Genomic DNA, 24397 nt, shown 5'->3' with positions numbered 1-24397 from the left:
TTATATGACCTTCTGTGACAAGCAAAATTGTAAAGATCAAAAACAGATTAGTGGTTACCAGGGACTGGGATAGTGTGTGAGGGCATTTGGTGAGGGTGATGAAACTATAAGTCATAGAAAGCTGTTCAACTCATGGTGGTGAATGCACATTTTCCAGAATTCCAGGTTTTCACTTGGAAGTTCAAATTTTATCTTTGGTAACAAATACCATCAGTTGTTTTCCTTAAAGTTACTGTTTATTTTGTTTCAGATTTGTAAAATTTTTGCCATTTATTTAAGTCTGAATAACCAGTTTGTCATCAGTTCTTTCAAGTAAAAATTGTGTGCAAAATGTGTACTTCCCATCTTGTCACACAGAATTTTTTAAAAACAGATACTCAAGAGTCCAAATTTAATTATATTAATAATTAATGCTAAGTAGCAATTTAATTTTAATTAATAAATTAATTTTGCTACTTCATTAAGGTCATCTTAAAAGAAAGTGCCTTTTTTTAAAAAAAAAAAAGATTTTATTTATTTATTTATTTGACAGAGATCACAAGGAGGCAGAGAGGCAGGCAGAGAGAGAGAGAGAGGAGGAAGCAGGCTCCCTGCTGAGCAGAGAGCCTGATGCGGGGCTCGATCCCAGGACCCTGGGATCATGACCTGAGCCAAAGGCAGAGGCTTTAACCCACTGAGCCACCCAGGTGCCCTGAAAGTGGCTTTTTTTTTCTCCCTCTGCATGTGGCAGTAAGGAATACTATCTCTTTATAGTCCTAGTTGGTATCATACTTGGTTGATATGGCCTTCACCCACGCCAGCAGTTTTATCCGCCATTGATTTTCACTGTGTGTGTAAAGATGGTGAAAAAAACAAACAAATAATGTCTTAGTATTAATAGAAGAAATATTGTTCTTGCACACATAGTAGAAAGGTCTCAGGGACCACAGGGGGTTTGCGGAAGACATTTGAGAACCTGCATTAAGGGGATTAACTTTCATTGCTAATTTTTTTTATTTGCTGCAATATCATAGGGTTATATTTGCTGGGGAAGACTTTTTAAGCAGTCTGTAAAATTATGTGTTTCAGAAGTAAAGTAAGGTAAGTTAATAAGATATACTGTTCTGAATATTCCTTATTCTGCAGTTCAAATACACTCCACCAGGTGGCATCATACCTCTGCTTGTTACCAACTCTTCCTAAAAATGAAGACACAACTTTTGATAAAGAATTTCTTCTAGAATTGCTGGTAAATATTAATGTTCTATAAATTTTCTCTTTCTTAAAGATGTATGTTAACAACATTTTTTCCTGGGCTAAAGATTAAGTAGGTCATTTCTACCTGTTTTACAATTACATCATCATCTGATTTTGCCAGATTTCTTATCTATTAGGTTTCTTTTCTTAAGTCTTTTACCTTTTAAAACTGCTTTATGGCATGAGTTCATTCCGTGCAAACATTTTTGAGCAGCTTCTGTGTCAGGCACTGGATTCAGGCATTGGCGATACTTAGTAATTGATTTTTATATGGTAATATAATATAATAGGTAATATGCCTTTTAGAGGTCATAGTTATGCACACACAGTTAATACATACGCACTCATATTTATCTAACCATTTATTTTATTTTATTTTATTTTTTTAAAGATTTTATTTGTTTATTTGACAAAAAGAAATCACAGCTTCCCCGCTCGGCAGAGAGCCCTATGTGGGGCTCGATCCCAGGACCCTGGGATCATGATCTGAGCTGAAGGCACAGGCTTTAACCCACTGAGCCACCCAGGCACCCCTAACCATTTATTTTAAAAGTTTCTTAAATATGGTACCTTGAATATTAAGGCATACCTTTATCATTAGAAAACTCGGGAATATTTATAAAAATTAAGTTATCACTGACTTGGTGATTTAAGAATTCAGTCATTTTGGAAAATAATGGAATTTAACTCAATTTAACTTTTTGGGTAAGGATTTATTTATTTATTTATTTAATAAATTTATTACTTATTTATTTTTAAAGACTGCATTTATTTGAGAGAGAATACAAGCAGGGGGAATGGCACAGGGTGAGGGAGGGGCAGGCTCCTCTCTGAGCAGGGAGCCCAACTCAGGGCTTCGTCCCTGGTCCCCGAGATCATGACCCAAGCTGAAGGCAGATGTTCAACCGACTGAGCCACCCAGGTGCCCCTGTTTATTTTTTTAGTGCAGTTTTAGGTTCATAGAAAAATTGAGAAATAGGAATATATTTTTAGCTTTAGTAAAATAATTCATAAAATGCATGAGTAATTATATCCCACTATGAATATTTAAGTTGTTTGCAGTGTTCACTTTTACAAGTAATGATTTGGTCCTGGCTCATGTCTGTGCACATGTGTGGACGTTTAGGAGAGGCACCTAGAAGTGAAATTCTTTGATTGAAGCATGTGCTTATTTAAAAGGTGTAAGATTCAGCCACATTATCCTCTGAAAGATGTATGTTGCTACCAACAATGTGTTAGAGTGTATCTCCTTAAGCTCTTACCAGCATTGGATGTTACAAGTCATCCCAATTTCTGCCAGTTGCATGGTTTGTACAAAAAAGAATAGCTTGTTTTAATTTTTTGTTTTCTGTCTGCTGTAGATTGAGTATTTTTTTTGTTTGTTTTTTATAACTCTACAGACATACACTGTGTGGGTGTGTATATGCATTTTTTTACATGTGTGGAACGGTCCTGGGCACACAGTTTTGTGATTATATTCCAAACTAATACTTCTAATATGGGGGTAAAATACAGTCTCTTATTGTAGAGAAGATGATAATGCTAGTTTTGGGGATAGTAACCAGAAGCTATTGGTAACAGCTGTTTTAAGCTTGATAACAGGTGTTTTAGTGCCAATTGGAGAGAAATTCTTGGAGTTTTAACTTAATTCAAGTATGGAAAATACTTTTTTATTGGTATGTTTCTTTGTGTGAAGTATATGTCTTAGGTCACCATCTTTGCTGCCTTTTCATTATTTCTGACTACAAGTGCTTTCTAAAAATTCTTTGTCCTATTTTCTGACAACGTGAAATCTTTTCTCATTAAGTCGGTTTTGGGGATTAATAATAAATCCTTACTATAAGAAATGAGGATTTTTTTAAGGAATCTTTTTAATGGACAATAGGTTTAAGTATAAGGCTGAGCCTTTGCCTTTTACAGTCTTACAGCTAAGATTTGATCTATGAAATTTAAATATTTATGCCAACAAGAAAACAATTTAAAAAATTTATAGTGCTACAGCATTATCTTTCATTTCCTCTCTCTCCTGAAGGATTTCCGTAAGCTTTGGATTCTTTAATACCTGAATTATGACAAAGAAGTTGAAATATGTGAATTTTTTAGATGATGTCACACTATTTTCTTTCCTAAAATAATACTCTCTCTACTGAAGAGAACATGACAAATTTTTCACATATATCATTATTTTAACTTGTTAATTAGATAACAAGCTTATTTCTGTGTTTGAGATAGAGGACTATAATATTAACATTGGACATCTACATAGAGGTCATAAAGGCAAACTCTGATTTTACAAGGAAAATTGAGGCCATGTGTTTGTGTGTGTGTGTGTTTTGTTTTGTTTTTAAGATTGATTTATTTCAGAGAGAGAGAGAGAGACAGCATGAGCAAGGCTAGGGGTTCGGGTGGCTGAGGGAGAGGGAAAGCAGACTCCCCACTGAGCATGGAGCCCAACACTGAGTTCTGTCTCCTGACTTGGAGATCATGACCTGAGCTGAAACCAAATCATACACCTAAGCGACTGAACCACCCAGGTGCCCCGAGGTTTTTAATAAACAAAATTTTCAAGATTGTTTAATTAGTAGAAGAATGAAAACTATAATCTACTCAGAGCTTAACATTGTTGAATATTAAGGGCTGTGGATTTTAAGGTCTTGGCATGTACCAGGCACTTCGATGCTGTTTTATAGTATTCTGTTTCATTTTCATAAGAAACTTGAGAGGTAAATGGTGTATTATCTGTTTTACTGAAAAGGAAGCTAAGATCAGGGAAGTTGAAGTAATGTGCCCAGTTTTTACATAGCTCATAAATTACAGGGACTTGGTATTGAACTCTGATCTGCCTGATTTTCCAAAGCCCATCATAATTGGTGCCTCTTTCATCTTTGATTTATGGAGAAAATGGAAAAATGAAAAAAAAACCCTTTTATAAAGTGCTACCATAACTGAAAGACATGAAACTTCTCATTCTGTACTTCATGGTGAATTTCTCCATAAATTATTTTGATTAAAAAAAGATTGCTTTTACTTTGCATGATCCTGTTTCTTTTAGGTATCTCGTCATGAACGTCGAATTTCTCAGATTCAGCAGTTGAACCAGATGCCTTTGTATCCAACTGAGAAAATCATATGGGATGAAAATATTGTCCCAACTGAGTACTATTCTGGGGAAGGTATGGCAGAGAAGTACGGAATACAACTGTATCAGAAAGTTTAGTTTAAAATTTATCATATGTAACTGAAAATACCTCTATGTGTTACATGCATTAGGATAATTTTCTGGTACTCTCAAGTTCAGTTTTAAAGGTGGAAACTATTCAGTATTTTGAATGCATAGTATTAAGGATTTTTGTTAAATTTAACCATGCCCTAATGTGTATGTGTGCATGCGCAAGCACGCTACACACACAACTCAGACGTGCACATGTATACGTGTATTGGCATGATATGTGTGTGTGAATACATATATCATCCTTTATAAAATATGACCATAACATAAAACTATGTTTTAAGGAGACCTAATAGTGGAGGAAGTATGGCTCTCAATATGTCACTGTAAAAGGCTTTGTTTTGTTTGGTAGTGTTTTATTTTTCAAAGCCTTTTTTAGAAGTTCTTTTGAATTTCTTGTTAAGCCAACTAATGACCACCAAAAATTGTCAGTACTTAATAATAAACCCTTAGTTTTAATTAAAAATAGTTATTCCCTGGTTTATTTATCTATTTCAACAGATTTGTTCCTAAATGCTTTTGTTCATCCTCTGAGGTTGAGAATTTGTCACAACTGAGTATAGACTGAAGTACATTCTGACATATTTTGAAGGCATATTTCAAAAAAAAAAATCAAGGAAATTTTTGAACAATGGCATCATTATGAGAAGTTTGGCTGTTTTAAAGATATCACCAGTGGTAATTTATTTAAAAGAAAAATAGATACTTCAGAGTCATATGCTGAAGCCATAACTTCAGTAAACCCAGTGCACCAAAGTTGTGCTAGATTTCAGGATAGGCAGGCTTCATAATTTTTTTTGTTCTTACAAAGATCATGCCTTGTTTTTTTACTTTTCTAATTTGTTCATGCTAATAGCATTTATGACCATGCATGCATGAATCTAACTCTTCGTCTAATCAGTTCCTAAAAGGGAAATACCACTTAATATTTTGTCTTATCAGTACAGAGCTTATGTGTCCTTAAACATGTATAGTCTTACATCTAGCTTTTGGTGCTATTCAGTGATGCTGCTCTGAGTTTAAAAATACATTTTGCTTAATATGTAAAGTATTGTTCTTCTTTCCCTCCTGTAATTAATGAAGGTTAAGGCAAGTATTTCGGAACAATATTCGTTGCCAAGTGGTTTAACTGTAATAAAGCTGTCTTCAGATATTTGGCTGTGTCTTGCCATTGTTCTTTAGTGACCATGATGACATCGTGTTTTAGGGGCTCAATAGTTGATGCTAATGAATAGGCAAGGATCAAAGCTAATACTAATGTTTATGCAGACTGTTTCTAGCTCCCAAGAAGAGAAAATAAGTGAAATTGGTACAGATATTTAAAGAAATATAGTTAAGAATTATAAAGAAAATCCTTGTAAAATTTTTTGCCCTAATTTTGAGCCTTTTAAAGAAAATAAACACAAATATAGAAATCCACACAACATAAACATAAGGCTTAACAAATTATTATGAGGGAAATAACCACCTTATTGGCTATCCCAGAAACCTCCCATAAGCTCTTTCCTAGTTACTGCTTCTCCCTCCATGTGAAAGTAACCATTTCCTGACTTCTATAGCAATCACTGTATATTTCTTCATAGCTTTATCACTGACTTGTGCATCTGTGTATGATAGTCAATCCTGTACATTTTTAAAATGTATTTTACTTCACAAGTGCCCTCTGTATCCCTTCCTTTTCTTTTGAAGAACCTGAGTTGTTTGATCTATATAGTTTTCCACAGTCTGTTTTTTTCTAATTGACTGCTCAGTGTACAGTTGAGTATGTCTTTCTGCTCTTTATTTTTCTTGCAGATTGGCAGCTGAATGCAGAGGCTTGGTCAGGCTGACGTTTTCTCTCTGGCAGGATTCTTGGTGGTGCTGTATTCTTTCATCAGAGGCACTGATTATCTGGTTGTTTTTGTCTGTGTGTGATATAAGTAGCCATTGCTGCTTAATGGCTAGATTTGTTAATTCAATGACAGTTGCAAAATGGTCACATTTTAATTCTTTTTTTTTTTTTTTAGTAAAATTATGGTGTTCAAAGAGACACTTTCCCTTAGCCTCTGGCCTGAAAGACACTGAGTTAGATTATAAGTCAGAATTTGCTAACATAAATGATGTGAAAATTTTTTTCACATTGATGTTTTTGCCCTTAGGTTCATTATTGCTTTGGTAAGAATGGATTCAGATGATGAAAATAATATGATTTTCCAGTAAAATGTGTTTATTTTGAGGTTCTTTTTTTTTTTTAATCTTTTTGATATTGCAGCTGAGTGCTTACTCACTTATTATCCAAGGGCAATAGCAGTTACTGAAGATACTAGAAAGAATATTGTTCATTAATATAGTCAGAGAAGGGAAATAACTCCAGTAATAGCATACAGCCAACACCTTATCCTTAAAGTCTAGCCAAAAGTTAGAGATTCAGAACACAATAGCACCCTTTGGAGATAGATTAATATGTTGTAATATACTAACTAATTAGCTTTCATGGTAAATTTGTCATGGGCTTAGTTTATGGTCATTATTTACTTCGAGCTTTGCCAAATATATATTAGGGGTAAAGGAAGAATTTTTAAACTACTCGAGACTATATTAATTTTAAGTATCTTCAGCTACTTTTGAGAAGCCTGTTTGTATATGAATCATCGATGCATGGTTATATGTATTAATGAGTTTTATCCTTCCTTCCCAACTCTTTTTTTTTTTTTTTAAGATTTTATTTATTTATTTGACAGACAGAAATCACAAGTAGGCAGAGAGGCAGGCAGAGAGAGAGAGGGAAGCAGGCTATCTGCCAAGCAGAGAACCCGATGTGGGGCTCGATCCCAGGACCCTGGGATCATGACCCGAGCCGAAAGCAGAGGCTTTAACCCACTGAGCCACCCAGGCGCCCCTTCCTTCCCAACTCTTAATAGATAGCATTTGTTAACATGATTTTTCAATTTCTGTGTGAAAATAAAAATAGAACCTTATCAAATAAGCTATATTTGAGACATCATTAAATTAAACTCTTAACCAAATTTGTAGTACATTTCTTTATACATAGTACGGTTGTCTAATTAAAAGAATAATTCAAATGTGGATGTTGTTTTCTTTTTCAGGTTGTCTTGCTCTTCCCAAGTTGAATTTGCAGTTTTTGACTCTTCATGATTACCTCTTAAGGAATTTTAATCTCTTCCGCTTAGAATCAACTTACGAAATTAGGCAAGACATTGAGGATAGTGTCAGCAGAATGAAGCCTTGGTAAGTAAATTGGTTCCATTTGTAATGAAGAGCTGCAAACAGTGACTGATACAACCTCTGTCAGAAACCTCATAAATGTATTTAGAAATAGTATGCCTGGCATGAAGACGCCCTCTAAAATATGAAATATTTACTCTTTGAGAAATTCTCTAATATGGATTAGAGTATATCAAAAGTGCTAAAATATAAAATATGTATCTGGGTACTTGGGGGTGGTGCTGAGGGACTGGGGATAAGGGAGAAGAGGTCTTCATTCTTGGAGGATTGTAGGGGGAGAAATAGAGAGGGGAGAGTATGTTGGACATTAGCAAAAGGGTAAAGAGGGAGTGAATGGGCTGACCAGCAGGCCTTTACTAGGACAGGACGGTTTAAGTCCTGGGAGCTTATGGTAAAGGGGTCTTCTACCCCAGCTGCTCTTGTGGCTATCACCAGTATCTCAGTTAGCCTCTCTAAGGAATCTGGCAAGAGATGAGGAATACTGCTGAGCTTCACATGGCATTGAATGTTGCAAAGTCTTGCCAGGTCCTCCATCCATAGATTACCTTGACTAAACCATCAGGATTTACTTTGGGAGCCAGTTGAGTAGGTCTTTTTGCTTGAGGAAGTCTTAAACTCAACTCCCCACTTGCTAGCTCATTTCTGGAATTCTGTTAGCTAAGAAAAAATTTTCATTCTGGTTATTATAGGCAGCTCTGTATTACGAGATTTGTGAAGGTCTGTTTTGCTTTTTAGACATGAAATAATGCCCTTCATTCACTATTTCATTCTACGTATGAAATTGATGAGAGTACGTTATATGTCATAAGTGACTGTGAATCTATAAAACAGATTTTTATTACATTCTGGTCATTATATGACCAGAATTAAAAAAAAAAAATGCTTAACAAGTTTCTGAATGTGAATGGCTTCAGGTATCTTCCAGGCTTCTCTCCTTACTAATTATAGAGAGCTACATGGACACTATGATTATGATCTATTTTTTTCACTTCCACATTTTATTTCATACACAGTTCTATTTTTTAATTAGTTATTATGTGAAAAGTTATTCTGGGTGAGACTATACAACACAACATAAAGTATTTTTGACTTAATAATCAGTTGAGTCAGTAGGCAGGGTAGCACTGTGAGGTTTGTATACTCGCTGGCTGATCATCCCTGCCCACAGCTTTGCTGGAATTATTGCCCATTGTTTGGACCCCGGGGGTGTGCTTGATCAGAAAGCTTTCTTTCAGTTTATGGTTACCTTGGGTTATACATGCTCGGATTCTAAACCTAATTTTGGCCATTTTGCAAACTAGGGATTTATGAACTAGCAGTTTATCAAATAGAATTCACTTATATTTTACTTAAATGCCAAATAAAGCAAAAATACTTAAGAGTTCTTATGGTCTATTAATAAAGGACATTTTTTTAACTTACATTATTTTCTGCTAAGGGAAAGAAAATGTCATTTTTCAGAATTAACTTGTGATAATAAATTTTTCTAGATTTTCATTCCTAATTGCCCTTCATTGAAGGCCTTTAAGAATGATGAGATCCAAAAAGAGGCCAAGCTTCTTTCTGTTTCTTGTGTGCTGATGGTGGAAAGTAGGGGCATAAATTTTACTCAGTGCTTTGTACTAACGATCACGTATGTATTCAGTCTGCTGAAACCACTGAGCGACATAAGGGAGAATGTACTTATGATGGGCAGAAATCTATCCTTTTTAATTATTCGTGTCATAGGTAGATTTTATAAGAGGAAAAAAGTGTTGGGGAGAATAGATTAGTGGTTGTCTGGGGGTAGTAACAGGATTGACTGTAGTCAAATGAGAGGGATCTTTTATACATAGGATGGAAATGTTCTCAAATTAGATTGGGTGATGGGTACAGAACTGTGCAAATTTACTTAACAGCATTGAATTGTGCATTTACAGTGAATGCATTTTATTGTATATAAGCTATACTGTAGTAAAATTGTAAAAAATGGAGGAGATAATAGTTATTACAAAAGGGCTTAGACACAAGGTAATACCTTTTAGAAATTCCCTGTATTAAGTCACTGGATGCAGAACTTTTATTTTTAATTAGTTTCACTCTTTGATGTTGTAGAGTTCTACAGTTTTTTCTTATAACACAAAGCCCTTACCTGTGATGTAGCTTTTCTTTATCTGTGTAAGCATGTCACTTTTGGCAGTACTTTCCAGTTTTGGAACGCTGCTGGAGTATTTATATTACACATTTCCCAGATACACTACTTAATGTAAAATCTAAAACACCAGTTAGACTAACATAAGAAGGAAGAGTGGGTATTTGAATGTTAGTGATTCTGGTTATTGTAACTAGCTTGATTATTTTTACCCCCAATCCATGGCAGTATCTCTTAAATGATTCAAATATTACCTTAAAGCAAGCATTTGCGTAGATATTATCGTTTGTTGGTTTGTTTTTAATTTTTAAAATTCTGCTTGTTCCAAAACAGCTTGTAGAAATACCTAAATATATAAAGTGTGAACAGTTGAGACTGTCTTGATGAAGAGAGAAAAAGGATTAAAATTATTACTCTATAATAATAATATAGATTATAATATAATAATAGATTACTCTATTATTATTACAGATTATTCTTTTTTTCTTTTAAAGGTTTTATTTATTTATTTGACAGACAGAGATCACAAGTAGGCAGAGAGGCAGGCAGAGAGAGAGGAGGAAGCAGGCTCCCCGCTGAGCAGAGAGCCCGACGCGGGGCTCGATCCCAGGACCATGGGATCATGACCTGAGCCGAAGGCAGAGGCTTTAACCTACTGAGCCACCCAGGCGCCCCATTACAGATTATTCTTGACAAAATGCCTCTGCTATTATGTATATAGAGTTATCTTTTTTTCTGTGTGTGTGGGATAAATACTCCTCTTTACTTCCCTTTCTTTTTTGGACCATATCTGCCTGTTCATAACTACTGAAGGTATTCCCTATATGTAGGGACTTAATCTTTTTTTTGAGTTTAGAAATAAGTTACTGATGTCAGGGCTTAGTAGTTAAATATGTGTTCCTCCTTACTAATTTTCCTTGACAAAAGTTGGGGAAAAGTCATTTTTTCTTGGAGTAATCACGTGCTTCTTTGCTTTTCAGGCAGTCTGAATATGGTGGTGTAGTGTTTGGTGGTTGGGCACGAATGGCCCAGCCTATTGTGGCTTTCACTGTAGTTGAGGTTGCCAAGCCAAACATAGGTGAAAACTGGCCAACCCGAGTTCGTGCAGATGTTACCATCAATCTGAATGTCAGAGATCACATCAAAGATGAATGGGAAGGTAATTTTCTATTTCAAAAAATAAAGTTACATTTTTGCCTTTTTAGTTAATAGACTTCCACTTAGAAAATTGGCAGAGTACTTTTATTAAACATTATTCTTCCAAACATTTATGAAATTTTATCTTTAAAAATTGTCTTTGTAATTATTAGTAGTAAAAATATCAAGGATCATACAAGAATAATTGTCTTAATACTTTAATAAAAAGCATAAAATAGTATGCATATCACAGGATTTTGAAAATTGCAGTTTGCAGAGCTGAGAGGAGAGCTCTTTAAATCCAAATTTAGTAAGATAGTATTTATGAATATGTAGGATCAATATAAAAAGAATCAAAATATTACTGTTCACTAAAGAAAGAGGGGGAAGCCACATATAACTTGTACACATGCAGAGCTAGTAAAGCAAATTAGTATTTTTAAGAGATAAAAGCTGCCAAAGTAAAGAGAATAGAGATGCATAAAGTTGCTGGAAAATAAAGATACAAAATCAAAATCAGACAAACTTAAAAGAAATTTTAAGGGGATCTGGTAAAACAACTCAGAAATAGATATAATAGTTTAACTATTTGCATCAAAGGGAGGAAGTCAGAATTAGTGATATTAAGTGTATTCAAGGATAAATAATAGATGTAGAGAATTTAGCTGAGTTATTTCCCCTATTCTTTTCTAGGCAAGATTTTAGGTACAGGAGTTCTGTGTCACAAGGAGTTTTGTTTAGAGGCAGATATGTTCAGAGTTACTAAGCCAAGTAGACTGAAAACACTGGTAACACCTGTGCCAGAAATGACACATGACCTAATTTTTAAGTGTCACTTTTATATTTTTCCTCCAGCTGTCTGTGAGAGCTCTTGCTTGCTGTCCTGTTGTGAGAAACAGTAGCTGGTAGATTTTATCTCTTTCCACTTTCTTAGCATGCCAGAAGGAAAGGCATAGTCCCTTAATGGATCAGTTTTCAGAAATTATTGCTCCCAGTATAGCTGTTTATAACCATAGGGACTATATGATATGTTTATCCAGTAATTCTAAAGGAATCCAGCACCAAAGCTGGCCACATGTTTGACATATGATCACTCTAGTGGGTATAGTTTGTGACAAATTGTTTTTGTATTCCTGTATCCTTCAAAAGAGTTGTAATCTAGTCTAGTGTATTACACATCTAGAATGCTATATATCTTCATTATTGCTAAACCTTAAGAAAGACATTATTTTGCTAAAGAAGGTTTTGTACTTACTACCTTTGGCGTTTAAGAAGGTACTAAAATAAATACTATTTTACACAGTTACCTAAGCTTTCCTTCATTACTTTGGAGACTTCTATCAGAAGAACATTAAACAGTCTTTTTTTTTTCCCTTTCATTCTTTTAAACATAGGCCTCTGATAGAATGAGAAATGTAATAGATAAATTTTGATGAGAAAGAGAGGGGACAGTAGGGTATTGTGGGACAAGTGATTCATAGTATGGGGCATGGTGGGAAGAAAAGTGTTTTCTAGGAGGCCAGAGCCAAAATTCAGGTCCTCTGTTAATCACAGATGGAGTAACTAAATAGAAAATGGAGGGGAAAAAATGAGAGGAAGTTTCTTTAGTAGTAATGAATATTGTCCTGTGGGAACAGTTTTGAAGAGTTTAAGCTAAATATATGAAACATTGTTCTTGTTTCTTCAAAAGGTATGAAGTTCAGGGCCTTATCTTCTCCATTACCCCATTTTAAAATTAAGAAAACATAATTAAGGACATAGAAATGCTGGATTCTGCTCCAGAGGCACAGTCAGGATAGAGTGGATACAAATGGTTGAAAGGAGAAAGGTAGTTGAACTCACCGTTACATAAGGACTTTTTTAATGTAGATCTGAGATGTCCCACAGTGAAATGATCTGTCTTAGTAGGGAATATTCAGTCATCCCTCGGTGATACCAAAAAGTGACACGGGTAGGAACTAAATTACTTCTCAGGGCCACCTCTTTGACTTGAAGACATAGATGTTATATAATGAGCTGTGCAGATCAGAAGTCCTAAAGGCAGTACAACTCAGATAGTAGAACAGTTCACCTTAGTTCTCATTGCTTCTTCTGCTTCTGATTTGTTGGGAAATAATAAAGTCGTTATTGTTAGAGCAATTACTACTAGCACACTTAAACCCCACTCCATATTAAGTCAGAATGGTCCCAGTACTATTAGCCACACACCGACATTGCTGATTTGATTTAGTTGTATATTTTATTACCAAGGTTATAAGTTTGCATTTATGTCATACAGTGGCTAACAAAACGAATCAGGAAAGAAATGAAGGTTAAGTGGTATGACATTACATGGATATGTGATGTAAATTTATGTCCCTTGTCTTCCCATGTCTCTACTTTTAATAGAGCTGGGGATCTAGTTGAGTCCAGCATTTGGTCTAATGACTGAAGCTACGGACTTTGGCACAAGTTTCCTATTTCTTGTCATTTACTTATAAAAATTTTTATTTGCCAAATGAAACTGTATATATCCAACCATGTTCTGAATTTGATATCTATAAACAGTGCTTTTGTGCCTTGATGAATTATTCTTGCGTTGACCTCTTTCAGGGAATGCAGTTAGACTGTTGTTGGAATGACAGTGATGAATAGTTTAAACTGATGTTAGAAACCTGCTAAGTATAATATAGCTGGATTATATGCCAACCATATTTTCAGTTACTTATTAAGAATGCTAAAACTAAGAATGATGATGAACATCCAATTTTGGAGCTCTAACATGACTTGAGGGCTTACTCAGTAATGTATTCGTGGTATAAAAGTTTCTAATTTTAACACAAAGAAATTTTCATTTTAAGTATTCCTTTCAAACATTGAATTTAAAGATTATAGGAAAACCTGTAATTATATTACAATGCAAATGTAATCATTGATCACCTTTGGTACTTCACATGTTTCTTAAATCTCCTAAGAGGATGACAGTTTGCCAACAAAAGACTAAAAACAATAACATTCTGATAAGTAAAAATATCTTTATGTTCTACCAGGTCTTCGTAAGCATGATGTATGCTTTTTAATCACTGTACGGCCCACAAAACCTTATGGTACTAAGTTTGACCGGAGAAGACCTTTTATTGAGCAGATTGGCCTGGTTTATGTCAGAGGCTGTGAAATCCAGGGCATGCTGGATGATAAAGGACGCGTCATTGAAGACGGTATGGCAATCTGTAATTTTGAAAGAGTATGTGTACATAATGATAAGTTTTTGTGCCTTTTTTATTTTTGCATCTTAAGTAATATTTTTTAGTTATTTTACATACCAAATCAGCACAAAGGATTATATATAAAATATGTGTAAGGTACCTACCACCCACTTCTAGAAATAAATAATATGGTTTCTAAACTTTTTATTAGATATTGGAAAGGATAGGATCTTTTTAAATTACCTTTATTTAAAATTTTCCTTTTATAATACTTTACAATATTGCCTTTTTAAAACCTCCAAACACCTCTTATGACATATTTGCCTAATTTTTCCTTCTTAAGTTTTATTGATTTGATTCGTTATAGCAGTGGCTCTCAGTTGGAAATAGCACTACCCTGTATTTTGAAATTAATTTTGGTATTTATCTTGTCATGTGCTGGGGGTAGGAGTAGGGGATGGTGAATTTTATGGGGGGTGAAATTTGTTGGATGGGTCTAGGGATGCTAAACATCTAAACAGAGCTGCCTTGGGGCACCTGGGTGGCTCAGTCGGTTAAGTGTCCGATTCTTGTTTACAGCTCAAGTCATGATCTCAGGGTGGTAAGATTGAGCCCCACCTTGGGCTTTGTGCCAAGCCTGGAGCCTACTTAAGATTCTTTCTCTCCCTTTCTCTCTGCCCTTCTCCTATCACCTGCTCACACATGGCACATGCCCCTACTCTCTCTCTCTCCAAAAAAAAAAAAAAAAAAAAAAAAAGATTTAAACAGAGCTGCCTTGTAGAAAGAATTGTCATACCTAACATGCAAACATTATCCCATTTAGAAGTACTGCCTTAGTGATTTGTCAGCTCTTTGATTTCTCAGTCTTATCATTGGCTTTTCCTTGAAATTCTTTATCTTGTTTGACTTCCCTGTTATACTTAACTGTTAAATTATAACTGCATCTATTTCCAGAGGTTATTCCAATTTGCTTACTAAACTTCTCTCAGAACTTGAATTGATTTCTACCTGTGATTTTAAGATTGCACCATTGTAAAAGTGCTGGTAATTAAGCTGACCTCATCACTAGAATAAAAGAAAATAGGAAAGGTGGAATAACCATAAGGTCACATATTGGGACTAGAGTTAGAGGACTAAGACAAAAGTAAGGAGACGAGGCAAAGGGGCAAGAAAAAGCCTCTGAGCTTTTAGCTCAGTATATGAAATCATTAGTATATGAAATTTCCTTTCACACTGGTGATACTAGAAATGGAATGTGAAAGGACAAAAAGAGTGATCAGTCGAGTGCTTACTATAGGTAAGGCAGTAATGGAAGCTATGAGTAACTGACAAAAAGTAAAGTTGTTTGACTTTTAGGGCTCTTATTTTGGTTGAGAACATATACAGAAAATTGCAGTCTATGGCCTTGCATCATAAACATCACATCACAAACATTTTTCTGGGAAAGAAATAGTAAGAATTTAGGGAAAAGAGAAAATATTTACAGCCTCTAGGCATTTGAAAAGGATGAGTGGAAAACATTTTAGTCAGGAGAAGGACTGGGGTTCAGTGTGAACAGTTTACTCATCATTTCTGAAAAAGGAATACTGCTAACTTACTTTGAAAAGTCTGTATTTCATTTGAAAAGTCTGTATTTCACTTACCAAACTTTTTCAAAATGTCTAGGACCTGAGCCAAGACCCAATCTTAGAGGAGAGTCGAGGACATTTAGAGTGTTCTTGGATCCAAACCAGTATCAACAAGATATGACTAATACTATACAAAATGGAGCAGAAGATGTGTATGAAACTTTTAATATCATAATGAGGAGAAAACCAAAAGAAAATAACTTTAAGGTAATTTTTAGGCTATGTAACTAAAAGTACTCTGTCCAGTTTGAGTAACTTCTAAAACATAAATACATAAATACTAGATAAAAGAATGTTTTGTTAAGGAAATGATCGCTGCTTTTATTCTCATTCTAAACAATTCTCTTATATTCTTTTTTTTTTATTTTTTATTATTTTTTTTTATTTATTTGTCAGAGAGAGAGAGGAGCGAGAGTGAGCACAAGTAGACAGAGTGGCAGGCAGAGGCAGAGGGAGAAGCAGGCTCCCTGCCGAGCAAGGAGCCCGATGTGGGACTCGATCCCAGGACGCTGGGATCATGACCTGAGCCGAAGGCAGCTGCTTAACCAACTGAGCCACCCAGGCGTCCCAATTCTCTTATATTCTTAACATGTAGACTAAATATAAAAACTTAAGAAAATTTATTTACTTAATCTGTTTTGTCTTTTGATAAGTTTAGAAACTCAGCAATATAAATTAATCCACGTCAGCCTCCTTCCTTGCATTTTGCATATTAGATGCTCAGGATAGCCAGGATAAGGTAAAGAAAACTGCTTGTTTATTTGTTTAGTGGGAGTTCTTTTTTAAATCAAAAGTAAGTGTACTTCCAAATCACTTTATGAACACAGATGTGAGAGCCGTGGTTTTGAATCACTTTATTATATAATGTGTTTTACTCCTTAGCAGGAAAAGGGAGGTTTAGGGGCTAGAGAATTTCACTTTTATAACTTAATGGAGATAAGGAGTTTTGATAAAATGTATTTTTTAATTATTTGAAACTACTACATTATAAAATGTAAACATTGAATGGTTTTAGCATTTGGTAACACTACCTTCTGTATAAGTACTTTTCTTTTTTCTCTTCCCCCCAAACATAGTGCTTCTTATGCGTTATCAGTTTATTGCCTTTTTTTTTTCCCTGTTCTTGTAATTAAAAGAAGACGACTTCACATACAAAAGCATTTATTCCCCATTTTGCCCTATTATTGAAGACAGGACAGCAGAAGTACTCTTATTTCTTTTTGTCTCACAGTCTACATCCAGTCCATCAGTCAGTCTGGTTAGCTCACTACCTCCACTTATAGCACGTCCAAGACACCTTCATCTCACATCCCTGCTTCCATTCTCCATGGCTCCTCTCTTTCTGCTATTCTCCACATAACTACTGAATATAAATTATGCCTTGGTACCCTGTTCAACACTCTAATGGTTTCCTATCATAGTAGAAAATTATTACCATAATCCAAGAGGCTCCTTCATTATCTGTCCTCTGGCCACCTCTTCAACCTCATTTTCTGACACCTTTCCCTGATGCATTCGATGGCAGATGTGCTGACCTTCCTGCTGTTCTTTAAGAATCCAAGCCTTGGTCCATGGTGTTCCCTCTACCAATACAGTCTTCCTCCCAGGTATTTGCCTGGATCGCTCCCTCACTGCACGTAGGCAATTCTACTTAGATGTTAACTCCCAAGAGAAGTTTTTTTCTGGAAACCTTACCTAAAGTAGTATTTTCTCTTCTTCTCATTCTTAATCCAATTGTCTTTATTTCTCCTTACAGTCTTTATTATACTTGATGACTTGATTTGTTTTTGATCTGACTTCACCATTAGAATGCAGGTCTGTGAGGGCAAGGTCTCATTCGTTTGCCTCTGTTTTGTTTCTCAGTAATGACTGAATTTCAGTCACTTTACTAAAAATGAAAAAAAAGTTCCTTATGTATTCGTTTGACCATTTTATTTAATGCCCACTGTGTGTCTGGCATTGTACTAAGTGGTATGGAGCCAGTAAAGTTGAGTAAGACACAGCTTATGTTTTTAGGGAGTTTAGACTACCAATAAAGGAAGTTAAAAATATAAACAAATAACTACCATGAAATGTTAGAAGGTGCCAGAAATCATAAGAAGGATGCAGGTAAAAGTGTCACAGAAGGGACGCCTGGCTGGCACAGTTGGAAGAGCATGTGAGTCTTGATCCTCAGGGTCATGAGTTCAAGCCCCACACTGGATGTAGAGATTACTAAAAAAATAAACTTTTAAAAACAACAACAACAACAAAGTGTCAGGGGAGGTCAAAGAGGCATTCAGATTCCAATCCAAGAAACAGGGGCAGTGATTAACTCTCCTATGTTTGGGAAAGGACAGATGCTCTTTTGGTGTCTTCAGTGTTTTGTTATCTACCTGGGCAGCATTCCTTACTTCCTTCTCTTTTTCTCAATTGATACAGCCTGTTCTGAACGGGATGTTTTATTTCTTGCCTAAATAGTTGCACTAAATCACTTCTTCTGCCCTAGCCCTGTTCTCCTGGTCAGTCACCTGTTTTTCATATGCCTCCACTGATCATTTCATTCAGTTTCTCAAAACATTTCTGTGACTTTCCATTAATGATTAAATAAACCAAGGTTCCTTCAGAGATCCTTTTGTTTGAGCAAAATTGAAATACCACTTTTCTCCATGAAACCTTTCCTAAGGTCAGAAGTCTTCCCTGCATGTGTCTGTCTTGGAACTGTGTTCCCATTGTATTTTATAATATGCTGTGTTACTGACCACACTCTGCTGCTTTGTGTCATTGCTTAAGGACATATTTCCTCTCCCTGCTAAAATTTTAATTTTCTTAGAGAGTAGAGCTCTTGTCTTATCTATCCATCATTATGTAAACATACTCATTGATGTGTCCATCCAGTGATTTACCCATCTCATAGTAAAACTTCCTAGATCCCTGCTCTCATGGAAATGATATTCTAGTGGGGATTAGACAAATGATAAACAGGTAACTTAGTACATGAATAAGAGAATTTCAGGTAGTGATTAGTGCAAAAAAAAAATAAAATAACGTGATGTGATAGGAGTGTGAATAACACACACTGTCCTGTTACTTTGTTGTCCTGTTGTAGTATATAGCATTTGTGACATAAAAATGGCTGGGTTTGTTATTTTAGTCTTTGTAGTTAATAGCCTAGCCTTCTGATTTCCATATAGGAGATAGAGCACTTTGTCTAGAAGTAATTATTAGAAAGTCTGAAAGTTTGCCTTGACTTTTGGTAATTTTGATAATGTATAGGTTAACAATTACAATGACTTTTTATTGTAGAATGTTTCATTCTGAAATTTATTTGACATTTCACTTTTATCTTTTTGTCTACTTTATTTTTTATTTCTAACTTTATTTCTTCTAACAGTGTTAATTTTAATATTTTTAAGTTATGAGATGTTTCACAACTGAGGCATATATTAATATGTTTCTGGTTGTGTGTCATCTTAGCATGGAGGAACTGTGGAATAAAAGAGTTCTCCTCTTTTATTATCTGCCCAGGAATTTCTAAGAGGAAACGTACTCTTTAAGCGTTTGTTCTATAATATTTTCTTATTGTTACGTAGTCCTGATCAGGTTTTCTTTCTGCCCAACGGGAGTCAAGTGATGAACTCATTTATGACATTCTGTCTAAATGAACTCCTAACGGATAAACTGTCCTTGCTAAGTTTGGTCTTTTGTTTAACTCAGTGTATGGTATCAGCTGAAAATATAGCTGTTGATTCAGTCTAGCCAAGCACCTGTCAGCAGAAAATAGCTTCTTGCCCTGAAACACTCGGGAATTCTGGATTAGTGCAGCCAGCTCTGCATTCCACTGAAGTGCAAATGTTTGAGATGGCTTCTTGACACAACCCTTTTCTGTCCTTTCCCTGACAGGCTGTGCTGGAGACCATTCGGAACCTGATGAATACTGATTGTGTGGTACCTGACTGGCTGCATGACATCATTTTGGGTTATGGGGATCCAAGTAGTGCACATTATTCAAAAATGCCCAATCAGATTGCCACTCTTGATTTCAACGATACGTTTCTCTCCATCGAACATTTAAAAACCAGCTTTCCTGGTCATAATGTTAAAGTAACTGTGGATGACCCAGCTCTACAGATACCCCCTTTCAGGTAAAGTCAGAAGTGGATACACTCCTTTCAAACTTTCTGTAGCCAGTGTGAGATAGGCCATGGGACTCTAGCTAAAATTTTGAATATCTTGACTGTGTTTGGGCAGTCTTTACCTTCACCATATAATGACTGGGATAAATTTACTTTATTTGACTCTATTTCTTAGTATAGAAAACAATTTTAAGACTGTAATAAAAGTAGCCTCACGTCTGATAAGGGATCAGTAAATGCTTGTTGTCTGAAGAGCATTATATAAACATATTTATAGCATTTGACTAAAGAAATATGTCTGTCTATTATGTATAATCTGGTATATTTCCTAATTAATAGACATAGTCCTGGGATGTTGAATTTTCTTTTGTTTTGATTTTAGAAAAATTCTATTTTTCTCATAAGTTTCCTTGCTTTCACAAAACTTAAATATTCACAATATAGTTATATTTCATGTTAAAGAAGCTTTGGTTTTAATTTTGAGTAGAAATGGAACAAAGCACCTGAAGCAGCAATTCATCACTCTTCCCTGAATACTATTACATGGAAGAAGTGTACATAGAGAATTTTTTTTTTGTTTTGGTTTAATTTTAATGTATTCGTTGACTCCCCCAGGTAGTGGGGGGCATTACTTCCTGAGGTGTCCCTGACCCCAGGTTAAGAACTTCTGCCTTAAGGCGCCTGAGTAACTCAGTCAGCTAAGTGACTGCCTTCGGTTCAGTTCACGATCTCCAGGTTCCAGGATCAGCCTTTGTTGGGCTCCCTGCTCAGTGGGAAGTCTGCTTCTCGCTCTCCCTCTGCCCCTCCTCCTGCCGCCTGCTTGTGCTCTCTCAAATAAATAAAATCTTAAAAAAAAAAACAAAACTTCTGCCTTAAAGGCTTGACATTTTAAGGGTGTCATAATGGGGATTCAGCCTGTCTCTCCAGCCTTGTGTTCTCTACTGTATCCATTCTAGCAGAACTGGCCACTTGTACTTGAACCTATAGTCTTACGTATTCCCGGAATATCTTCCCTTCCATGTTTGTATGTCTAAGTTCTTGGAAACGCATCTTTTTTTTTTTTTTTAAGATTTTATTTATTTATTTGACAGACAGAGATCACAGGTAGGCAGAGAGGCCCGCAGAGAGAGAGGAAGGGAAGCAGGCTCCCTGCTGAGCAGAGAGCCCAATGCGGGGTTCAATCCCAGGACCCTGGGATCATGACCTGAACCCAAGGCAGAGGCTTTAACCCACTGAGCCACCCAGGCACCCTGGAAACTCATCTTTGATACCATCTCTCCCAAGAAGCCTTTTCTGATTTAAGGAGGGACAATGGGTAAAGCACTTTACAGTGCATGGATATAAGCATAAAAATGTTCCTTCTTGATTCTCCCTTAATCAGTTGACTTTTTCTAATCTGAACACCATTAACACATATTTTAATGCTTTTAAGTCTGCTCTTTTCGGAATATATGTACAGATAGTGAGTTCCTTTAAGCCATAAATGTTTTCTTTCTGATCTGATTACACTCCATACGAAGTCATGCACAAGGTAGGTGGTTGGTAAATGTTGTTAATGGTAAAAATGAACAAAGATCTTGATTTTGTAGGATAACTTTTCCAGTAAGGAGTGGAAAAGGGAAGAAAAGGAAAGATGCAGATGGTGAAGATGAAGATAATGAAGAGGCAAAAACCTTGATTGTTGAACCTCATGTCATTCCTAATAGGGGTCCTTATCCTTACAACCAACCCAAACGGTAATTTTACTGTCTATTAATTGTAATCATGAATAGTAGTTTGTTATTTTGGATTAATAATAGTTTAAATTTTACTATGCCTTTAGAAAGCCCAGGAAACTTCTGTTTCTGGACACTCTTTCCATGTATTCTGTCAGACAGCTGAATAGCTCAGGCATTTTTGGCCATTCTGTAGTTATATTTCCAAAAGGAACACTTTTGGATACTATGAGAAATAAATATTAAAGGGCTATCTTAATTTGAGCACAGCATTCTTACTTCATGACAATGTGTTACACGTAGCAGCTACCCTCATGCATCAGTGGCATGGCTAAAAAAACGGCATTATATTTGGTATTAGATTGGGAACTGGAACTTTGACATTCCAAGTGAAATACAGGAGGAGCTCAGTGTGTTGAAAAATAACCATAGTCTTTTTTTTTCATAACATTCATTTGGTTTTAGCTGGTCAGTAGAGGTTGTAGGTGAAGGAAATCATTCAGAAGAGATTGGTTCAGCCATGTAAGATGTAAAAGTACTGGAGATTTGCTATCCAACATTGTTCTTATAGTTAGCAGTACTGTACTATGCAGTTAAAATTTGTTAAGAGGGTCAGTCTTGTCGATTTTGGTTTTTTGTTTTACCACATACACTCAAATGCACACCCACACATACTCACCCACCCAAAGGGCTGGGGTGGGGGCAAGAAAAGATTGGGAAAACAGGGGCATATACAGAGGAGGCATTTAGACCTCCGATCATTGTCGTCTAAGGTTTTACCAAATGTTGTTCATCTGTGTTTTAACCAACTTTTTATTTACTCTTGTTTGCAGTAATACAATTCAGTTTACTCACACACAGATAGAGGCTATCCGTGCTGGAATGCAGCCTGGGCTAACTATGGTAAGAGAGTTATTTTTACACGTTTTTACATGGATTCAGACAGGAGGTAGGCCTCAAATATTTAGAGTATATTTGAAACACAAAAACCCAACTGAATGTAAGCATTTGTAAGTCATTGTGGCATTGTTTGCTTATGGAGATTTTGCTTACTACTCATTTCAGTATTCATAAATAAAGTTTTATTGGAACATAGCTATGCCTGTTTGGTTATGAATTGCCCCTGCCCAGTTTTATGCTGTAACAGCAGAGTTAAAGTACTTGTAGCAGAAATTATGTGGCCTGCAAAGCCCGAAATGTTTACTTGCTGGCCTTTTACAGATAAAGCCTACTGACTACTGATTTAAAAGTGTGTTTCATTTCCAAGTATTTAGATACTTTCCTGTTATTCTTCCATTTAGTAATTTCTGGTCTAAGTCCCTTATGGACAGAGAAAATACTTTCTGTGATTTCAATTTTTAATTTTTTTAATTTGCTCAAGTTTGTTTTGTGGTCCAGGATATGATCTGTCTTGGTGAATATTTCAGTACACATAAAAAGAGTGTTTATTCTATTGTTTTGGGGTGGAGTATCCTATATATGTCAGATTTATTTGGTTCAATATTTCTTTGTCCTTGCTGATATCCCACTGCTATTTCTGTGGATTACTGAAAAGGAGTATTAAAGTCTCCAACTACAGTTACGTATTTATCTGTTTCTTCTTTGATTTCATTCAGTGTTTGCTTCATGTTTTTTAAAGATTTATGGATAGATACACACATTCAGGGTTGTTACATCTTCTTGGTGAATTAATGCATTTATTATTATGTAATGTCTTTCTTGGTAATTTTTTTTGTTCTGAAACATACTTTAATATTAATATAGCCACTACGGTTTTCTTTTGAGTAGTGTTTGCATGGTATGTCTTTCCCCATTATTTTATTTCTAAACTACCTATTAATGTTTGAAGTGAACTTCTTGTAAACAGCATATAGTTGGGGTATGTTATCTTCTTCATTCTGACAATCTCTGTCTTTTAATTGATATGTTTAGACCATTTACATTAAATGCAATTAATATGTTTAGATTTATTAATTTTTCAGTCTACTTAGAATCACTATTTTGTCTCTTAAGTTGAGTAAAGGATCCTACCTCCATGTAGGTCCCTTTCCCTTTTATGTTGTACTTGTTATGGATATTATATCTACATACATTAGAAATACTGTCAGACAATGTTAGAAAGTCAGACTTTTTTTTAATTAATGAATTTATTTATTTGAGAGGGAGAGCATGCATGTGCATGCAAACAGGGGGAGTGGCAGAGGGAGAGGGAGAAAGAACCTCAAGCAGACTCTGTGCTGTGTGCAGAGCCTGACACAGGGCTCCATCTCAGAATCCTGTGATCATATCGTGAGCCAAAATCAAGAGTTGGACGCTCAGCTGACTGAGCCATCCAGATTCCCCAGAAAGTCATACATTTAAAGAACTCTAGAGGAGAAAAATCTATTATAAATTGACCATTTATCTTTCATTCCTGGATTTTCAGTTTGCTCTGATATCACTTCCTTTCTGTCTGAAGAACTCTTAACCACTTTTAAGAGTAGGTCTGTTAGCAATGAATTATGTTTGTTTTTCTTCTTGTGAGAATGTCTCTAAATCATCTTCATTCTGTAAAGACACTTTCACTGGACATAGAATTCTATGGAGTGCTTTCCTTTCAGAACTTTTAAAATGTTACTCCACTTCCTTCTGGCTTCTATGGTTTCTGAGTGAAACCCACAGTCATTAGAAACGTCCTTTTCCTGTATGTAATGTTTCTTTTTTTTCTGGTTGCTATTAAGAATTTTTCTTTAGTTTTCACGTATTTAATTAAAATGTGTCTGGGCTTGGATTTCTTTTTTTTTTTTTTAAGATTTT

General features: G+C 35.5%; 1 protein-coding gene across 1 annotated transcript in view; it reads left to right on the top strand.

The window, feature by feature from the left end:
• The window catches only part of AQR (aquarius intron-binding spliceosomal factor), a 94323-nt gene that overhangs the window by 40967 nt on the left and 28959 nt on the right, over positions 1 to 24397 (top strand). Inside the window, exons 14-22 of the mRNA XM_080807984.1 lie at positions 1126 to 1228; positions 4289 to 4409; positions 7552 to 7693; positions 10802 to 10980; positions 13988 to 14155; positions 15809 to 15978; positions 19654 to 19895; positions 21476 to 21622; positions 22435 to 22504. Coding sequence (XP_080664110.1) covers positions 1126 to 1228; positions 4289 to 4409; positions 7552 to 7693; positions 10802 to 10980; positions 13988 to 14155; positions 15809 to 15978; positions 19654 to 19895; positions 21476 to 21622; positions 22435 to 22504 — 1342 coding nt within the window. The remainder of the gene's footprint in view (positions 1 to 1125; positions 1229 to 4288; positions 4410 to 7551; positions 7694 to 10801; positions 10981 to 13987; positions 14156 to 15808; positions 15979 to 19653; positions 19896 to 21475; positions 21623 to 22434; positions 22505 to 24397) is intronic.

This window comes from Martes martes, assembly GCF_963455335.1.
Source record: "Martes martes genome assembly, chromosome: 7".
In the NCBI taxonomy this organism is placed as follows: Eukaryota; Metazoa; Chordata; class Mammalia; order Carnivora; family Mustelidae; genus Martes; species Martes martes.
Note: the sequence above shows the minus strand (reverse complement) of the source record. Positions and strands in the feature narration are given on the sequence as shown.